This window comes from Crinia signifera, chromosome 9 (genome assembly GCF_055691185.1).
Source record: "Crinia signifera chromosome 9, ASM5569118v1, whole genome shotgun sequence".
Lineage (NCBI taxonomy): Eukaryota > Metazoa > Chordata > Amphibia > Anura > Myobatrachidae > Crinia > Crinia signifera.
In genome coordinates this window covers 142,570,455-142,592,072 of record NC_139225.1, presented here as the reverse complement: position 1 = coordinate 142,592,072, position 21,618 = coordinate 142,570,455, and the positions used below count along the sequence as shown (strand labels likewise).

The following is a 21,618-nucleotide window of genomic DNA, read 5'->3' as shown; positions in this document are numbered from 1 at the left end:
GGGGTAGATTTAGTAAGCTCGGTGAAGTGATAAAGTGTCTGTTCTTTATCACCGGCCAATCAGCTCCTACCTGTTATTTTTCAAACCAAGCCTGTAACTTCACAGTTAGGAGCTGATTGGCCGGTGATAAAGTACCAGCCACATTATCACTTCACCAAGCTTAATAAATCTGCCCCTCTGGAACTTAACACAAGTCCACTAATTTACCCAAAGTTTTACCCAATACCAAAAAGAAGAAGTTTAATACAAGGCAAATATATGTACTGTACTGTTTATACGGGATGCGGTCATTTGGTCTACTGCATTATGGTCGACAGTCATTAGGTCGAATCCATTAGGTCGACATGCTAAAAGGTCGACATGACTCTAGGTCGACATGGGAAAAGGTTGACATGATTCTAGTTCGAAAGGTCATTAGTTCGACAAGGTCATTAGTTCGACATTGTCTATGTCGACATTCACAAGGTCGACATGGAGTTTTTCACTGTTTTTTGAGCCAACATGTGCCGACAGGCGGTATTTCATGCCCTACCATCCACTAGGGCGTGGTGGGAGAATAAAATAGTGTGCCGAGCGTAGCGAGGCACCGTGCCCGACGCATAGCGAGCGCAGCGAGCGATGCGAGGGGATGCAGTGCACTTTAAACTGTGTCCATGTCGACTGTGTTGACATTCAGGTAAAAAAAACAGTGAAAAACCCCATGTCGACCTTGTGAATGTCGACATAGACAATGTCGAACTAATGACCTTGTCGAACTAATGACCTGTCGAACTAATGACCTTTCGCTCTAGAATCATGTCGACCTTTTCCCATGTCGACCTAGAATCATGTCGACCTTTTAGCATGTCGACCTAATGGATTTGACCTAATGACTTTCGACCATAATGCAATAGACCAAATGATCCCAACCCGTATATACATACATACACATTAAAGTGGTCACTTTAACAGGTACAGCTGTTCGCTGATGCACATCTTAATCTTGGTGGCCCATTTTTATAGGATTGCATATACAATGCAATATGGGCAGGATCTACCACCCAGAGGCGTAGGGAGGGCGGAGCCACCGGAGCTCCTGCTCCGGGCGCCGATTGGTGGAATGGCGCCGCCGGCCCGCCCCCCCTCCGCAAATGATCCCTGCCTGATCACCATACACTAACGGGGGCAGCGTGTGCCAGCGGCTGCCCTTCCCGTTGCCTGCCTCCTGCCCTGCTGCTGCTCGGTCCGGCTTCCGAGCAGCGCAGCAACACTCCATACCAGAGGCGTAGGGAGGGCGGAGCCACCGGAGCTCATGGCGCCGCCGGCCCGCCCCCCCTGCGGTCTGCAAAAGTTCAAGCATCATGGCAGCCGCCGGCGATGCGCACGCTGCCCATTAGTATAGTACTGTGAATCATTGTACTATACTAACGGGCAGCGTGCGCAGTTCCGGCGTCTGCCCTGCCCAGCGCCGACGGGGTCTTCAGCGGCGGATTGAAGATCCGAAAGTACAGACTCCGGAGGCTCAGGAGCTGCTGCTGCAAGGGAGGAGGTGCCCGGTGCACACACCATGGCCTGGTCCAGCTGTCACTGGGGTTAAGGAGGTCTCTCTCGTCTGCTCCTCTTATCAGCAGCCTGTGCTCAGCTGTCTGCCTGATCAGAGTTCATATGCTCCTCCCACATGTGACAGGCGTTTGCAGCAGTCAGACAACATGAGGAAGGTTATTGAAGTCACAACAGCTGCCTGGCCTGGGGGCTTCATTCTGGGGGTCCCATGAAATCTTGGACACAGTGCTTCAGTCCTAGAGGTGTGCAGGAATAGGTAAGCAGTCTGGGGGTCCTCAGGGTAACTATAATGATGCTTGTGCCTCAGTGTCTTATAGGTTGTTATATAGCGCAGCAAATTCCATTACAGCATGTTATATGGCGCATCAGATTCCGTCACAGTGTCTTATATAGCGCAGCAGATTCCGTTACAGTGTCTTATATAGCGCAGCAGATTCCGTTACAGTGTCTTATATAGCGCAGCAGATTCCGTCACAGTGTCTTATATAGCGCAGCAGATTCCGTTACAGCGTCTTATATAGCGCAGCAGATTCCGTTACAGTGTCTTATATAGTGCAGCAGATTCCGTTACAGTGTCTTATATAGTGCAGCAGATTCCGTTACAGTGTCTTATATAGCGCAGCAGATTCCGTTACAGTGTCTTATATAGCGCAGCAGATTCCGTTACAGTGTCTTATATAGCGCAGCCGATTCCGTTACAGCGCCTTATATAGCGCAGCAGATTCCGTTACAGTGTGTTATATAGCGCAGCAGCTTCTGTTACAGTGTCTTATATAGTGCAGTAGATTCCGTTACAGTGTCTTATATAGCGCAGCAGATTCCGTTACAGTGTCTTATATAGCGCAGCAGCTTCCGTTACAGTGTCTTATATAGTGCAGCAGATTCCGTTACAGTGTCTTATATAGCAGCAGATTCCGTTAGTGTCTTATATAGCGCAGCAGATTCCGTTACAGCCTCTTATATAGCGCAGCAGATTCCGTTACAGTGTCTTATATAGCGCAGCAGATTCCGTTACAGCGTCTTATATAGCGCAGCAGATTCCGTCACAGCGTCTTATATAGCGCAGCAGATTCCGTTATAGTGTCTTATATAGCGCAGCAGATTCCGTTACAGTGTCTTATATGGCGCAGCAGATTCCGTTACAGTGTCTTATATAGCGCAGCAGATTCCGTCACAGTGTCTTATATAGCGCAGCAGATTCTGTTACAGTGTCTTATATAGCGCAGAAGATTCCGTTACAGCGTCTTATATAGTGCAGCAGATTATGTTACAGTGTCTTATGTAGTGCAGCAGATTCCGTTACAGCGTCTTATATAGCGCAGCAGATTCCGTCACAGTGTCTTATACAGCGCAGCAGATTCCATTAGTGTCTTATATAGCGCAGCAGATTCCATTACAGGTTCTTATATAGCGCAGCAGATTCTGTTAGCCACGCCCCCAATTCATTACCGGGGGGGGGGCGTGAAATATGCCCTTGCTCCGGGCAGCATGGCACCTAGCTACACCGCTGCTACCACCCAGGATCATCTCTTATATATTTAGCCAGATCTGTCACTCAACCCCTGTGGAGAACGTTCCTGTGTAGAACAGTTTAACTTTCATGTGTCTGACGTTCCACCCCCTTGACATCACCTCCCCCCGCCCAGCCAGGGCTACAGTACACGCCCACCATCCACCATTACTCCACAGCCACCATCCACCATTACTCCTGCACATCCCTACCCTCTGCCAGGACCCCTGCGACCCCCCTCCCGCGATTCGCGGGACCCCCCGCGAACCCCCCCTCCCGCGATTTGCGGGACCCCCCCGCGACCCCCCCTCCCGCGATCCGCGGGACCCCCCCTCCCGCGAATCGCGGGACCCCCGCCCCCCCCCCGCGAATTGCGGGACCCCTGCGACCCCCCTCCCGCGATTCGCGGGACCCCCGCGACCCCCCCTCCCGCGATTTGCGGAACCCCCGTGACCCCCCCTCCCGCGATTTGCGGGACCCCCCCGCGCCCCCCCCTCCCGCGATTCGCGGGACCCCCCCTCCCGCGAATCGCGGGACCCCCGCCCCCCCCCGCGAATTGCGGGACCCCTGCGACCCCCCTCCCGCGATTCGCGGGACCCCCGCGACCCCCCCTCCCACCATTCGCAGGACCCCGCACCCCCCCTCCAGCGATTCGCGGGACCCCCGCATTCAACCTTTACCGCGAGTCTCGGGACCCCCGCGACCCCCCCTCCCGTGATTCGCGGGACCCCCGTGAACCCCCCCTCCCGCGACCCCCCTCCCGCGATTCGCGGGACCCCCGCGACCACCCCGGTATCCGGACTATTGTTAGACAGCACTTACATCGACAGCCATTACATCGACACCATTAGTTCGACAGCTCAATAGGTCGACATGGTTTTAGGTCGACATACCATTAGGTCAACATGTCATTAGGTCGACAGCTCATTAGGTCGACATGTTTTTAGGTCGACACTGCCATTAGGTCGACAGTGTCTATGTCGACAGTCAAAAGGTCGACATGGGTTTTTTCACTGTTTATTGAGCCGACATGTGCCGACATTCGGTATTTCATGCCCTACTATCCACTAGGGCGTGGTGGGAGAATAAAATAGTGTGCCGAGCGCAGCGAGGCACCATGTCCGAAGCATAGCGAGCAGCTGCGGTACACTTCAAACTGTGTCCATGTCGACTGTGTCGACATTTCGGCCAAAAAACAGTGAAAAAACCCATGTCGACCTTTTGACTGTCGACATAGACTCTGTCGACCTAATGGCAGTGTCGACATAAAAACATGTCGACCTAATGAGCTGTCGACATAATGACATGTCGACCTAATGGTATGTCGACCTAAAACCATGTCGACCTATTGAGCTGTCGAACTAATGGTGTCGATGTAATGGCTGTCGATGTAAGTGCTGTCTAATATCTGTCCCAGACCCGACCACCCCCTCCCGCGATTCGCTGGACCTCCGCGACCACCCCCTCCCGCGAAACGCGGGACCCCCGCGACCCTCCCGAAAATCGCGGGACCCCAGCGACCCCTCCCTCCCGCGAGCCCCCTCCCGCGATTCGCAGGACCCCTGCATCCTCCCCTCCCGCGATTCGCGGGACCCCTGCGACCCCCCCTCCCGGCATTAAAAGGGCCCCCCACGACCCCCCCTCCCGCGATTCACGGCACCCCCCCCCCTACTGTGATTTGCGACCCCCCTCCCGCAATTCGCGCCGCCCCCTCCCGCGATTCACGGAACCCCCCGTAGCGCCACCCTCCCGCGATTTGCGGGCCCCCTCGGCACTTCTCGCGATTTGCGACCGCCCCGTAATTCACACATTCGGGGACCCCACCTCCCACGATTCATGCCCCCCTCACGCAATTCACGGCACCCCCCACACCCCCCTTCCTGCGATTCGCAACCCCCCACGACCCCCCCTCCCGCGATTCACGAAACCCCCCGTAGCGCCCCCCTCCCGCGATTTGCGGGCCCCCTCGGCACCTCTCGCGATTTGCGACCGCCCCGTAATTCACACATTCGGGGACCCCCCCTCCCGCGATTCATGCCCCCCTCACGCAATTCACGGCACCCCCCATACCCCCCTTCCTGCGATTCGGAACCCCCCACGACCCCCCCTCCCGTGATTCATGCCCCCTCCCGCGATTCACGGACCCCCGCACCACCCCCCTGCGCCCACCCTCCCTTGATTCACGCCCCCCTCATGCAATTCACGGCAACGTGGGAGGACACTGCCCTGCCTCCTGTTCTCCTGCCCCGTAACTTCCGCCAGTGGAGACCCGCTCACCCTGTGTTGCCCACATTCCCCTATCATGCTTTACCGCCCAGCCTCCTGCTCTCATGCACCCTAACTCCCACCCAGTCGGAGGAGACACTGACTCCTGTATTTCTGTGCTGCCACGCTGGACCCTCACCCACTCTTTACCACGTAAAGAGTATAAGAATATTAATACTAATTTGGAATAATACAGAGCAATTTAAGTTTTTTTTTTTATTAAAATAGAAAAATACAGTAAAAAACATTTCATATTGCAGTAGTGTCACCAACAATCACACTACAAGAAACTGTACAGAATAAATAACATTTCTAATGTTTCCTTGCAAACACTTCTGGTGATAAACCCAATTATCAGTTATTGAGCTTTGCAGTCCATGTGTGATGATATCAGTCAGTAGGTACCCAGCACAGGCAAACAGCATTGCAGCAAGTCCATGTCCATCAGAGCTGCACCTTACTGTAAGTCCCAGGTATTAATCTACCTCCTCAATTGTGGGCCCTGAGCTGCTACCTTGTCTGGCCTGTGCACCACAGCTGAAGCCGGGCATACCACCACCTGGCATTCCTCCTTGGTACAGCTTGGTTATAATAGGCTGGCACACCTTCTCCAGTTCCTTCTGCTGGTGGGCATACTCCTCTTTCTCAGCAAGTTGGTTGTTCTCCAGCCAGGAAATGGTCTCCTTACACTTCTCAGATATGATCCTCTTCTCCTCCTCACTGATCTTCCCTTTCAGAGCTTCATCTTCCACCGTGGTCTTCATGTTGAAGGCATAAGACTCCAGTGAGTTTTTGGCAGCAATTTTCTCTCTCTGTGCATCATCGTCAGCTTTGTATCTCTCGGCCTCCTGCACCATCTTCTCAATGTCCTCTTTGCTCAGCCGACCTTTGTCATTAGTAATTGTGATCTTATTCTGTTTGCCAGAGCTCTTGTCCACAGCGGACACATTGAGGATGCCATTAGCATCTATGTCAAAGGTCACCTCAATCTGGGGCACACCTCTGGGAGCAGGGGGGATTCCGCTCAGGTCAAATTTACCCAGTAAGTTATTGTCTTTGGTCATGGCTCGCTCTCCCTCATACACCTGAATGAGGACACCCGGCTGGTTGTCAGAGTAGGTGGTGAAAGTCTGAGTCTGCTTGGTAGGGATGGTTGTGTTACGCTTGATGAGGACAGTCATGACCCCTCCGGCTGTCTCCAAGCCCAGGGAGAGAGGAGCCACATCTAACAGGAGCAGGTCCTGCACATTCTCAGACTTGTCTCCCATTAGGATGGCAGCCTGGACAGCTGCACCATAGGCCACAGCTTCATCTGGATTAATGCTCTTGTTCAGTTCTCGCCCATTGAAGAAGTCCTGCAGCAGCTTTTGCACCTTGGGGATGCGCGTGGAACCACCCACTAGGACAATCTCATTGATTTGTGATTTGTCTAGCTTGGCGTCTCTCAGGGCCTTCTCAACAGGCTCCAGTGTACCACGGAAGAGGTCAGAGCAGAGTTCCTCAAAGCGGGCTCTGGTGATGGAGGTGTAGAAATCAATGCCCTCATATAGGGAGTCAATCTCAATGCTTGCCTGGGTGCTAGAGGACAGGGTACGCTTAGCTCTCTCGCAGGCTGTCCTCAGCCTCCTCAGGGCCCTTTTATTTTGGCTCATGTCCTTTTTATGCTTGCGTTTGAATTCATCCACAAAGTGATTAACCATACGGTTATCAAAGTCCTCACCGCCCAGATGAGTGTCACCCGCAGTAGCTTTAACTTCAAAGATTCCATCATCGATGGTGAGGATGGAGACATCGAAGGTGCCCCCTCCCAGGTCAAAGATGAGGACGTTACGCTCCCCACGTGCTCCCTTGTCCAGGCCATATGCAATGGCGGCTGCTGTGGGTTCATTGATGATTCTCAGTACATTGAGTCCAGCAATTACACCAGCATCCTTGGTGGCCTGTCGCTGAGAGTCATTAAAGTAGGCTGGCACGGTGATGACGGCATTGGTAACCGGATGGCCCAGGTACGCCTCAGCGGTCTCCTTCATCTTCAGCAGCACCATAGAGGAGATCTCCTCAGGAGAGAAAGTCTTCTCCTCTCCTTTATATTCCACTTTCACCTTGGGCTTTCCCCCATCACTCACCACCTGGAAGGGCCAGTGCTTCATGTCAGACTGCACCACTGCATCAGTGAACTTCCTCCCAATCAGCCGCTTGGCATCAAACACTGTGTTCTGGGGGTTGAGCGCCACCTGGTTCTTGGCAGCATCCCCGATCAGTCTCTCTGTGTCAGTGAAGGCCACATAGCTGGGGGTGGTGCGGTTTCCCTGGTCATTAGCAATGATCTCCACCTTGCCATGCTGGAAAATGGCCACACAGGAGTAGGTGGTGCCCAGGTCAATACCAATAGCTGCCCCGTTTGGTGCCATTGTATGCTGCTTTTCAGTATCAGCGGAGTCTTGTGGTGCTGTAGCTGGGCGGTTCCTTTGCTGGCTCAGGCAGATGATGTAGCCGGTGATCTGCTGCTCAATGATAACGGGCTAGGCTACAGTAGCTGTAGGTCACGAAGATGATGTAGCCGGTGATGTTCTGCTCTGGTAACAGGTTGTGCTGTAAGTAGACTAGATGTAGGGCAGGCAGGTGCTGTAACCGGTGATCTGTAGCTCAGTGATACTGCTTTACCCGGGCACACAGCTCACATAAATACAGCACAGGCGCTGGGACGTCACCACACTCACAGCCAATCACAGCACGGTCCTCACTATGCTCTTTGCGTCGCTCAGCAACCGTCCCGAACATTCCCGAGTGTTCTCCGCTGATCAGCCAATCACCGCGCAGCATTAGCACAGAACATTCGCGAGGATTCCAGCGTGCTAGAACTTCAGACCAATCAGCGGCGGCGGCTGTCAGTAGGAAGTTTCCGGACGGTTCTCCATGGACGCCTATCGGAATCATGTAACCAATCAGCACGGGAGGAGGGGGCGTGTTGTGTAATATTTCTGGAACGTTGCAGAGAAAGGCAGCGCTTTCTGGCGTCACAGGCCACGCCCCTCCCGCTCTCTGGTGACTGTTCTATCCGGACGGAGAAGCATCGCGAAAATTCCCTCAGAGGGACTCGGATGTCGTCCGTGCAATCATATCACTGCAGCGCACAGCAGAGATGGGCAAACGGGTCACTAACAAAAGTTGGGACCCAACAAATAAGGCCGTGGAAAGATCCGGATCTTCTACACTGATCCACTGTTCGCTTTGAAAAAAGGGGTAATTTAATAATAAAGAAACATAATTTTTTTTACAATCGTTTTTTTACCATTTTTTTTTTTTTTTTTTTTTTAAACAGTGAGCTGAACAAATAAGAACATGTATGACCGAGTAAAACACTGATCGATGGTGGTATCCGGACTATTTGTCTACAGCAAAACCTTTTGGCTTGTCGAACTAATGGAGTCGACCTAATGGTTGTCTATCTTTTTGCTGTAGACAAATGGTCCCGCTTCCTGTTAGCTATCGTTGGTCGACCATTATCTTTAACTGAACGGCCTGTGGGCCAATCAGAATGTGGGGGTGGGGCTTCCAGGTGTAGCGGTAGAGCTATGCTCTGTATCCCAGCACCTTGAAGAAAAAAAAAAAAGAAACATCGGTTCTCCTGTGCTATGTAGGGAAAAAAAGTATTCAACATCGGCCATAAACCATCAAATAGCAGGTGTGCAATTGGGCAATCATTCTCAAGAAGGCAGCATGACCTTTACTTGCTTACTAATATGTAAATCTCTTGATTAACTTGGGCAGTACGGATGGTGTAATGGTTAGCATTGCAGCCTCACAGCACTGGGTTTGATTCCCACCATGGCCCTAACTGTGCGGAGTTTGTATATTCTCCCCGTGCTTGCGTGGGTTTCCTCTGGGTACTCCGTTTTCCTCCCACAATCTAAAAATGTAGGTTAATTGGCTCCCAACAAATTAACCCTAGAATGTCTGTGTGTACACATGTGGTACAGAATATATACATGTGGTAGAGAATATAGATTGTAAGCTCCATGGGGCAGGGACTGATGTGAATCTTCAAATATTCTCTGTAAAGCGCTGCGGAATATGTGTGTGCTATATAATAAACTTAATAAATAAATAATTAACAGCTGGTACATTTTAGCGATAGCTTATACTAACACTAGCGACCCCCTCTGCTTCACACAGGTATATTTTTTTCTAGTATCGATTATGTTTGTAAATAAGAAATTAGTGACTCCCCATAACCCACCCCCTGCTCCAACCAATCCACTCCATGCTCCCTATCACACACCAGCTGCCTTAGCCACCCCACTATATGCCCCCTGCTACCCATTACACACCATCTGCCTCAGCCACTCCATTCCACGCCCCCTACTCCCCATAACTCACTCCCTGCTCCAACCAATCCTCTCCATGCCTCCTGCTACCCATCGCACACCCCCTGCCTCAGCCACCCCACTCTATGCCCCCTGCTTCTCTTCACACACCCCCTACCACCCCATTCCACGCCCCCTGCTACCCATAATCCACCCACTGCTCCAACCAATCCACTCCATGCCCCCTAATGACCACTATTTGCCCTGGCTACCCATTACACACCCCCTGCCTCAGCCACCCCACTCTATGCCCCCTGCTACCCATCACACACACCCTGCCTCAGCCACGACACTATGCCCCCTGCTACCCATCACACACCCCCTGCCTCAGCCACCCTTCTCTATGCCCCCTGCTTCTCATCACACACCCCCTACCACCCCATTCCACGCCCCCTACTCCCCATAACTCACTCCCTGCTCCAACCAATCCTCTCCATGCCCCCTGCTACCCACCGCACACCCCCTGCCTCAGCCACCCCACTATATGCCCCCGGCTACCCATTACAGACCCCCTGCCTCAGCCACCCCACTCTATGCCCCCTGCTACCCATCACACACCCCCTGCCTCAGCCACCCTACTCTATGCCCCCTGCTTCTCATCACACACCCCCTACCACCCCATTCCACGCCCCCTACTCCCCATAACTCACTCCCTGCTCCAACCAATCCTCTCCATGCCCCCTGCTACCCATCGCACACCCCCTGCTTCAGCCACCCCACTATATGCCCCCGGCTACCCATTACAGACCCCCTGCCTCAGCCACCCCACTCTATGCCCCCTGCTACCCATCACACACTCCCTGCCTCAGCCACCCTACTCTATGCCCCCTGCTTCTCATCACACACCCCCTACCACCCCATTCCACCCCCCTGCTACCCTTAATCCACCCACTGCTTTAACCAATCCACTCCATGCCCCCTAATCCCCATCACAAACCCCAACATTCAGCCTTAGTGCCTCCATGAACCCAAGATCTGGAGAAACAGTTTTGATGACCAGAATCCCGATGATTCCCTCAATTTTACCATTTAATTTAAATGAGTCCAGTTCCCGATAACAGTGACTTTGCCAGGACCATAAATAAAGCACAAGGTCACACACGGAATGTAGCTGGAGTTGATCTAAGTGGGGAAGCTTTTCCCGTGGCAAACTTCATGTGGCCCTTTTACGTCTTACATCAAAATAAAATCTTTTTGTACTCACATCCGAAGGAAAAACAATAAGGGGGAAATTTTCTAAAAATAATTTGTGGGAAAAAATCGTATTTTCATACGAAAATACAATTTTTTTGGGTGTATATGTATTTTTGGCATTTACTACAAAAAAAACGTATTTTCGTATATTTAATGATGGGACATTTGTATTTACAAATACGAATGTCTACACCATCGATACAATACGACAGGAATCACCATTCAAAAGAATGGTGACTCCTGATTTACTAAGCAGCCATATTGAAAAAACGGCTGCTAATTGGCGTGAAACAGCCGCAAATATACGGCAGGAAAATACACCTTATTTTCCTGTCGTATTTGTTTTAAGCCTGCACAGATCAATCAGATCGGTGCAGGCTTCAGTGTTAAAAAAATTGTTAAATAAATGAAAAAAAAAAAAATCAGCGTGGGGTCCCCCCCACAGCTGTAACCAGCACCAGGCTGAAAGAGCCGGGGCCGGTAATTAAAAATCAGGGAACCCGACAAATAGGGGTTCCCCGATTTTTAACAACCAGCCCCAGGCTCCAGTTCCGGGGCTGGTTCCCAAAATACGGGGGACAAAATGACTAGGGGTCCCCCGTATTTAAGAACCAGCCCCAGGCCAAACCAGCCAGCAGGGTAATGCCACAGCCGGGGGGAGACTTTTTACACAAGTCCCCTCGGCCAAAGCATTCATCCTTACCGACCAGTCAGCCTGGCCAGGGGCGCTGGGGGAGTGGGGACCCCCCCAATAAAGGGGTCCCCCCCCTCCAGGACTTACCTGACCAGGCTGAAGCCTGGTGCTGTCCTCGATGCCCCTGGGCGGTGGGCATCGAGCTGATTGAGTGTAAAAAAATAGATTTAAAAACTATTGTTTAAAACTGTGGAACTATGAGTCCCAGCAAGCCTCCCACGCAAGCTGGGACTTGAAGAACCACAAGTCCCAGCCTGCGGGGCATTAAAGGGCCCGCTGGGTCTTGTAGTTCCACAGTAATAAAAATATTTAAATAAACACACACTGACACATAAGAAAAATAAAACTTTAATACATACATTACACACATACTGATACTTACCTATCTTGATCCCGTAGGTAGGTCCCAGGGTCTTGGTCCGGTGCCTTGTCCTGGTCCCGGATCCATGTCGACATTCGGCTCCATGTCGATGTCCATGTCGGCGGCGTCCGGTCCGGGGTCCGAAGAAATCCATGGGGGACCTGTGGAAGGAAATCCTACTCACCCAGGTCCTCCATGGAAGATCTGAAGTCTTGATCCGACGTAGTCCTGGTCTTCTGTCACCTCCCTTCATCTTCCGCACCTCTCTATAGAATGATTCTATTGGCCGCTAGGCTTTCTCAGCTCCTGATTGGCCGCCTAGCGGCCAATAGAATCATTCTATAGAGAGGCGCAGAAGATGAAGGATCTCTGCGCCTCTATGACAGTCCGATGCGGGGAGCCGATGGGAGTTGCCGGCATGTCACAGAAGGTGACAGAAGTCCAGGACTACGGCGGATCAAGACTTCAGAGCTTCCATGGAGGACCTGGGTGAGTAGGATTTCCTTCCACAGGCCCCCCATGGATTTCTTCAGACCCGGATGGACGCCGACACAGACGCCGCTGACATGGAGAAGACCGCCGACATGGACCAGGACAAGGCACCGGACCAAGACCCAGGGACCTACCTACGGTCTCAAGATAGGTAAGTATTAGTATGTATGGGCTTTGGATGAATTAAAGTTTTATTGTGTGTCAGTGTGTATTTATTTCACTATTTTTTTTTACTGTGGAACTACAAGTGCCAGCGGGCCCTTTAATGCCCCGCATGCTGGGACTTGTGGTTCTCCAAGTCCCAGCTTGCGGGGGAGGCTTGCTGGGACTCATAGTTCCACAGTAAAAAAACAATAGATTTGGTACTTATGTAGTAACTGGGCTGCCGATTTTGAAATCGGGTCCATCGCATCGCATCGCACCCGACCAAATCGCATGCGATGCGATGCGATGCGATGCGATGGACCCGATTTTTCCATAGGATTCAATGTTAAAATGGACTGAGTCCATTTCAACATGGAATTCAATGGGAAAAGGGGTCCTTTTCATACCCCTACTATCCAAGTGGGCATGGAGTTGGATATAAACCTGTGGCGAGCGTAGCGAGCCACCGAGCCCGAAGCGTGGCGAGCGTAGCGAGCCCCGCGAGGGGACACAGAATACCGTCCCCTCGCGGGGCTCGCTTCGCTCGCCACGCTTCGGGCTCGGTGGCTCGCTACGCTCGCCACAGGTTTATATCCAACTCCATGCCCACTTGGATAGTAGGGGTATGAAAAGGACCCCTTTTTCCCATTGAATTCCATGTTAAAATGGACTCAGTCCATTTTAACATTGAATCCTATGGAAAAATCGGGTCATCGCATCGCATCGTATCGCATCGTATGCGATGCGATATCGCATCGCATCGCATCTGATTGTATGCCTTAACTTAAGGCATACAATCAAAAAATCGGCAGCCCAGATACTACATAAGTACCATAGATTTTTATTCTTTTTATTTATGCCCACCGCCCAGGGGCATCGAGGACAGCACCAGGCTTCAGCCTGGTCAGGTAAGTCCTGGAGGGGGGGGACCCCTTTATTGGGGGGTCCCGACTCCCCCAGGGTCCCTGGCCAGGCTGACCGGTCAGGGGGTTAATGCATTGGCCGGGGGAACTTGTATAAAAAGTCTCCCCCCGGCTGTGGCATTACCCTGCTGGCTGGTTTGGCCTGGGGCTGGTTCTTAAAATACGTGGGGGACCCCTAGTCATTTTGTCCCCCGTATTTTGGGAACCAGCCCCGGACCTGGAGCCTGGGGCTGGTTGTTAAAAATCGGGGAACCCCTATTTGTCGGGTTCCCTGATTTTTAATTACCGGCCCCGACTCTTTCAGCCTGGTGCTGGTTGCGGCTTTGAGGGGAACCCCACACCAATTTTTTTATTTATTTATTTTTATTTCTATTTTTTTTACACCTTGCAGCCTGCACGGATCTGACTGATCCGTGCAGACTGCCTCCACTAATTCATATTAGCGGCCGTATATATGGCCAGCTAATACGAATTAATACGACATCGGAGGGTTACAAAGCAGTCGTATATGACTGCTTTGTAAATCCCCCTCCGGAACACGACTTTGCATACGATGTATGCAGTCGTATTCATTCGTATTAAGAATACGAATGCAACTTTTTGCATTCGTAATCTTAGTAAATTTCCCCCTAAATGTGGTGTATAAAGACATTTTAGAAGTTACTCATTTCTTACTTTTTATTTACAAACATCAAAGTTACTAGAAAAAAATTTGAGGTGATTCACTAGTTATATCCCTTTATATAACTCTTGGGTCAGAGTGTCCACTTATTTTTTTTTTGCAGGTCTACATATTTGTAGACAGGGGCGGATCCGGGATAAAATGACAGGGGGGGCACCATGATAAAAGAGGGTTTGGGTGGGGGAGGGGCGGTGTTAGTGGTGCCAGTGTACATGCTAAGAGAGCGGCAGAGAGAGGGTGGGAATGGGATTAAAAATAGGCCCTGGCATTTAAAGTACGCAGGCCCACCATGGCGACAAAAGTGAAGGATGTAGTTGTGCATGCGCCTTCGGCGCACTCCGGAAAAGGGGGTGTGGCCACTCAACAGGGGTGTTGAGTGTAGTGTACCACACCATATACAACTTCTACACATTATGCAAAAAAATACTAGACCACATTATACTTGCCCCTTACACATGATGCCAAATGGAATGAGCCTAAATTCACATAATGCCAAATGGATTGAGCCAAAATTCAAATAATGCCACACGGATTGAGCCAAAATTCACATAATGCCAAATGGATTGAGCCAAAATTCACATAATGCCACACGGATTGAGCCAGAATTCACATAATGCCACAGGGATTGAGCCAGAATTCACATAATGCCACAGGGATTGAGGCAAAATTTACAAAATGCCACAAGGATTGAGCCAAAATTCACATAATGCCACATGGATTGAGCCAAAATTCACATAATGCCACATGGATTGAGCCAAAATTCACATAATGCCACACGTATAGAGCCAAAATTCACATAATGCCACATGTATAGAGCCAAAATTCACATAATGCCACACGGATTGAGCCAAAATTCACATAATGCCACACGGATTGAGCCAAAATTCACATAATGCCACACGGATTGAGCCAAAATTCACATAATGCCACACGGATTGAGCCAAAATTCACATAATGCCACATGGATTGAGCCAAAATTCACATAATGCCACACGGATTGAGCCAAAATTCACATAATGCCACACAGATTGAGCCAAAATTCACATAATGCCACACGGATTGAGCCAAAATTCACATAATGCCACACGAATTGAGCCAAAATGCACATAATGCCACACGGATTGAGCCAAAGTTCACATAATGCCACACGGATTGAGCCAGAATTCACATAATGCCACACAGATTAAGCCAATATTCACAATACGCTTCATAAACAGGGACATTGTCTGCCAAAGGCCCGCATTAAACATTTACACCATAATATCCATTACACGTTAAGTTACACGCCATTATGTCCATTATGTATTATGCCAAAAACCATAATGCCTATTAAAAATTATGCTACATAAGTGCTGCTTATCTACATGCTCATTGTCAAGGGTTCCATGCTCATTGCCAGAGGTTCCATGCTCGTTGCCATGTGTGCTCGTGGTAAATGGGGGACAGCTGCCGCCAGGCAGAAGAGATAGCCACTGACAGTGACAGAGCCTGGCTGTATTCAGGTCCTGGCTATTTGAAATAATACCCCTTTCAAACCAGAAAATGCATTCCCAGGTTGGCCCCTTTTACACCAGCCTAGTCCCTGCATTTTCTGGTGTGAGGAGGAGAGAAAACCACCCCTCCCCCCTTTAACCAGTTATCTCATTTAACCGGTTATATCTTTAGAACCAACGGACCCATTTACTTGAGACAAGTATCATATTGATGAACTTTTATAGTTTCACACGGTTCGCATTGTATGCAAATTTGCATGCAATGCGATTTAGCACACCGCCACTATCCACATCAGCCCGAAGCGTGCTCCAGACCTGTTCATACCACCACTATCCACGTCGGCGTGGAGTTGTTTGTATAAAAGTGTGGCGAGTACACCGAGCCAGAAGGGTGGCAAGCGGACGCTGAAAATGAGACCAAAGCGTGGCAAGCGCAGCGAGCCCTGCGGAATACACGTCAAGTAATCCGCATGCATTTGCCATTATTCGGGCTCGTTCTCCGCTGCGCTCGCCAGTCGCCACGCTTCGGGCTCGGTGGCTCGCTACACTTTATAAAATCAACTCCACGCCGACGTGGATAGTGGGGGTATGAACAGGTCCACTCGCCACACTTCGGGCTGATGTGGATAGTGGGGGGGGGGGGGGTGCTAAATCGCATCGCATGCAAATCAAATGCGATTTGCATACGATGCGATCCACGGGCAGTGCCGCCGTGAGCTACACAAGTACCGAATAGCGTCCAATCAGAGGTGGTAGAGGACAGTAGAACGATTGCATGGGATAGAAATAAGGATATCCTTACAAAGAAATAAACAAATATAAATTTTAAAAAAAGCGCATTCTAGATGGGCTGCATGGTTCTTATCTGCCGTCACATTCTACGTTTCTGTGTTAGATAATCATTATTATACCCTAAACTGAGGTATCTCTAGGCAGAGGTCTGCATTCGTTCATTGATATCACCACCTTACTGCCCTGTTTTCTGGTAGACACAGCCCACAGCCTGAGGGCTCTGCACACAGACACACAGCCCCCTCCCACGCACTTCTCCATTCATAAAGAGAGAGCAGTGCGCAGAGTCTGCGATACACACACACATACACATCTCACCAGGACTCAACAGAGCAACACACAGAGAGGGGAGACAGGATGGCTCAGAAGACAGATCAGTAGGATTAGGACGATCAGTGTAGGTTTAGAGCAGACAACAACAGTGGAAAGTGCCACAAAAACCACAGAATAGGGAATATAGACTTTTATAGAAGTGTTTGTGTAATGATTGTTTATGCACAGCTGTTTGCTAGTGAGAATCAGTGTGCATGATCTGTGCATACATCACATTCACCTGTACTTATTGTAAAAACATCTGTATTACATCCAACACATATTTACTGGAGTTTCGGCTATTAACTTTACAGAATGCAGTTCTAGTGCATGCAACTACATACATCTAGTGCAGGCTATTTGCTTAGACTAATCCATTGCCGTTTGCTTGCGGATTAACCGATATATATCTGTTGCATATTTCTGATAATATAGATCGTATAATTGTGAATTTTTTTTTAATGGAAAAAAAAAAAAATGAAGTAGGAGTTTCGTTGCCTAGCTGTGATATATTAATATCAATGTGAGCATCACGCGGTGTTACTAAGTGTGTATCTGTGACGGTGGAAGGACAATACGGTCCTGTGTGTTCATCCGATTGCTGCACTTTATCACAGTCATAATCGGAAGGTCTTCTTAATGTGTCAGGATGGTCACCGGACTTCACATAATTCTCCTTGTCATGATCCCAGCAGGTAAGGGGCTCTGCTGTCTATTGTTTTGGGTGGGGATATTTACAGGACCTGATTGTTGTCTTCTTCAATTCCCCCCCTCCCTTCCCATCCTCTGACCTCACTCTCAATTTCCTGTATGCAGACTTTGATGCTGTTGTCATGGAGACACAAAGATCTAATTTGCAGTACATTTCTGTTCTTGCACATACATTATTTTATTATTTTCAGAAATGATGTTGCATTAACATAGCTCGGAGCTGTGGATCTATAGTTGTGAGCACACCAGTTGGGTTTCACACTCTCACCTAAACTACATGTCCCAAGATGCCAGCTAATGGAGGCTGGCATCGGACTGCTAAGAGATTAGGGGGCAGATGTAGTATGTCTTGGAGAAAGTATCAGCTTTTCAACTCCTAACGGTCTTAAAAATCACAGTTTGGAGCTGATTGGTTAGTAGTTTATCACTCTCCAAGACGTAATACGTCTCCCCCTAGATGATAGGGGCAGATGTATTAAGTAGGGTTATCACCTCATCCCTTTAATTCTGGACACATATTAATTACACAGGTTCTGTGGCTGTTTAAAGAAAATAAAAACAGTTGAAATGGAGTCTTGAAGTCAGCCAGCCACAGAACCTGTGTAATTAATATGTGTCCGGAATTAAAGGGATGAGGTGGTCACCCTAGTATCCTAGTATTAAGCCTTAACAAGAGATAAATGCAAGGGTGCTAAGGAGAGATAAACGTCCAGCCAATCACCTGCTAACTGACTTTTTTCAAACCCAGACTATAACATGATAGTTATCAGGTGATTGGCTGGACGTTTATCTCTCTTGATCACCCTTGGATTTATCGCTTGCTAAGGCTTAATACATCTGCCCCAATATTTCTACTCTACATATGATACCCCTTATGGAATAAAGTTTTTATCAAGTGTGTTTTTTTTGTGTGGTGCTATTAGCCAACCAGGGAATGCATACCTCCCAACAGTCCCGATTTCAGCAGGACAGTCCCGATTATCAAGGCCTGTCCTGCTGTCCCTCCCGCGGCCAGCAGTGTCCCGCGGTGAGGGGGGGGGGCTGTTGGGAGTCCCCCCTGTCGGCTGCTAAACAGCGGGGAATAAACGCTGTGCGCATGCGCACAGCGTCTATTCCCGCAGCCAAGGGGCTGGGGGCATGGCTAGAGGCTCACAGAGCCTCTGGGTCATGCCCCCATAGCGTCAAAATGGGGGCGTGGCCTCACGGGGGGTGCGCGATTATAGGCCACGCCCCCGAAATTTCCAACGCGCCTACGCCGCACAGCAGCTACGTCCCACCTCCAGCTCAGCCGAAGTTGGGAGGTATGGGGAATAGGATATTCAGTATCCTAGGTCTTGTGCTTGAACTGAAGAACATGTTTCACTATCACAAGAATATTGTTGCCTGTACCTGGACAGACAACATTCTAAATAGTCATACTTCTAAATGTATTATAATACAATATAGCAAGTGAAATCTATATTTGAAATTGTTATTTTCGAAATATATTTTGGCAAATGGAGTAATGTCTGTACTGTACCTGTACTGTACCTGTGCTGTGTATACATGACATGGTGTAGTAGTGTGTGAGGAGACTGGCACTGCTGCTGTCTGTACTGTACCTGTGCTGTGTATACATGACATGGTGTAGTAGTGTGTGAGGGGACTGGCACTGCTGCTGTCTGTACTGTACCTGTGCTGTGTATACATGACATGGTGTAGTAGTGTGTGAGGAGGAGACTGGCACTACTGCTGCTGTCTGTACTGTACCTGTGCTGTGTATACATGACATGGTGTAGTAGTGTGTGAGGAGGAGACTGGCACTGCTGCTGTCTGTACTGTACCTGTGCTGTGTATACATGACATGGTGTAGTAGTGTGTGAGGAGGAGACTGGCACTGCTGCTGTCTGTACTGTACCTGTGCTGTGTATACATGACATGGTGTAGTAGTGTGTGAGGAGGAGACTGGCACTTCTGCTGTCTGTACTGTACCTGTGCTGTGTATACATGACATGGTGTAGTAGTGTGTGAGGAGGAGACTGGCACTGCTGCTGTCTGTACTGTACCTGTGCTGTGTATACATGACATGGTGTAGTAGTGTGTGAGGAGGAGACTGGCACTGCTGCTGTATATACTGTACGTGTGCTGTGTATACATTTCATGGTGTAGTGGTGTGTGAGGAGACTGGCACTGCTGCTGTCTGTACTGTACCTGTGCTGTGTATACATTACATGGTATAGTAATGTGTGTGAGTAGACTGTCACTGCTGCTGTCTGTACTGTACCTGTGCTGTGTATACATGACATGGTATAGTAATGTGTGTGAGTAGACTGGCACTTCTGCTGTCTGTACTGTACCTGTGCTGTGTATACATGACATGGTGTAATAGTGTGTGAGGAGACTGGTACTGCCGCTGTCTGTACTGTACCCATGTCATGTATACATGTTATGGTGTAGTAGTGTGTGAGGAGACTGGCACTGCCGCTGTCTGTACTGTACCTGTGCTGTGTATACATGACATGGTGTAGTAGTGTGTGAGGAGGAGACTGGCACTGCTGCTGTCTGTACTGTACCTGTGCTGTGTATGCATGACATGGTGTAGTGGTGTGTGAGGAGACTGGCACTGCTGCTGTCTGTACTGTACCTGTGCTGTGTATACATGACATGGTGTAGTAGTGTGTGAGGAGACTGGCACTGCTGCTGTCTGTACTGTACCTGTGCTGTGTATACATGACATGGTGTAGTAGTGTGTGAGGAGACTGGCACTGCTGCTGTTTGTACTGTACCTGTGCTGTGTGTACATGACATGGTGTAGTAGTGTGTGAGGAGACTGGCACTGCTGCTGTCTGTACTGTACCTGTGCTGTGTATACATGACATGGGGCCTTATTCTGGTCGATGCGTACTTTCCCGAATTCTTTCGGATGGCGTTTTTTAGCCGTCTGCGCATGCGTGGGCAACGCTATGTGCCACGCATGGTCTCCGTACTTGTTCGCACTAATACCGTACAGAAATGTGCACCGCATTCACTCTTGAAATATGGGCGTATTATGGGCGTCATTCGGAACTACACAGGGGCGTAGTTTCAAAGTGGGCTAAACTGGGCGTAAACATGGGCGTACACGAGGGAGTGCACTCATTCTGGTAGGCGTGCATTCGGACAGCACACCGAATGCACACGAACCAAAAGGCAAGAAATATGCGGTGTCCATAAGCAAGTATTTCTTTGCGGACACCACTCGGTCATGCGCTAGGCATTCGGAACGCCCAATCAGTACGGGCGCACCGCAACCAATGTCAGCTGAACACAATACAATCCACTCCGTTACTCATTACTCATTAATTACACTCTTCTCATTGCTTCAATTGGAACCATTGCAGCTTAAAGGGACCATTACTAAACACACAAATATATGCTGCAGTTTTGACACACATTTACACTGCAACCAATGGACAGAACTTCCTATCACTAATATAAATATACATGTCACTTCTACATTTACTAATAAAACCACACATTTGGGGATAAAAATATAAATTTTTTACAATAACGTCAAACAGAAAATGGAAAAAGCATGTTTTTGGACACGTGCAACAAATTAAAGGTACCATACCAGGAATGTCGAAAAATAAATAAAAATAAAACAATGTATTATTGACATACATAGCCACAGCAGAATCATTAGGAACACATCAGGTGGCTTCACTACAAAAGTATAGCACCAACACTTCAAGTACAGCAGACAGTAATGGTAGCCGAAAGAGGGCAACAGGGGAACCAAACAAGACATTCGAACCGAGGGCAAATGTCTGTAATGAATGTAGTAGTAATGTGTTTAAGTATGTATTAGGATTTAATTGATTCCAAGAGCAAACAAACACTTTTTAATGAGGTTACCTAATTGCATAAGTGTGTCATGTGACCGATTTCGGAGTTCAGATAAGAGTGGTGATTTTTGCGAAAATACACCGCATCGGTGCGTACGGCCAGGGTCCCGTCCGTTCTGACGCTGTAAGACCGTGCAAACGCTGTAAGACCGTGCAGAATATGTGTGTGTCCACCGCACACGCAAGGTTTGGATGTCGTCCGTAAACACGCCCTGTTCTTCTAGTGTGAGTCCGTCCGTATGCGGAGGTCCGGTGGGCGTTTCTTCGTAC

At 49.4% G+C, this 21,618-nt stretch overlaps 2 protein-coding genes across 5 annotated transcripts in view; one reads left to right on the top strand and one right to left on the bottom strand.

Moving 5' to 3' along the window:
- Positions 1-21,618, top strand: part of LOC146036181 (neural proliferation differentiation and control protein 1-like) — a 67,049-nt gene that overhangs the window by 21,704 nt on the left and 23,727 nt on the right. Inside the window, exon 1 of one of the 4 annotated variants that reach the window (XM_083160035.1) lies at positions 8,359-8,560. The exons of 1 other annotated variant lie outside the window; for it this stretch is intronic. Coding sequence is in view for 2 of the 3 variants with exons in the window: in XM_083160034.1 (XP_083016160.1) it covers positions 17,421-17,466 (46 nt within the window). In the remaining variant the exon portion in view is untranslated. Of the gene's footprint in view, positions 1-8,358; positions 8,561-16,726; positions 17,467-21,618 lie in introns of those variants that run through there. 2 more of the 4 variants (XM_083160034.1, XM_083160033.1) reach the window with 2 other exon arrangements.
- On the bottom strand, positions 5,586-8,054 carry LOC146036179 (heat shock 70 kDa protein). Its single transcript, XM_083160031.1, has one exon. The coding sequence runs from the start codon at positions 7,726-7,728 to the stop codon at positions 5,794-5,796; it is 1,935 nt and encodes a 644-aa protein (XP_083016157.1). The 5' UTR covers positions 7,729-8,054; the 3' UTR covers positions 5,586-5,793.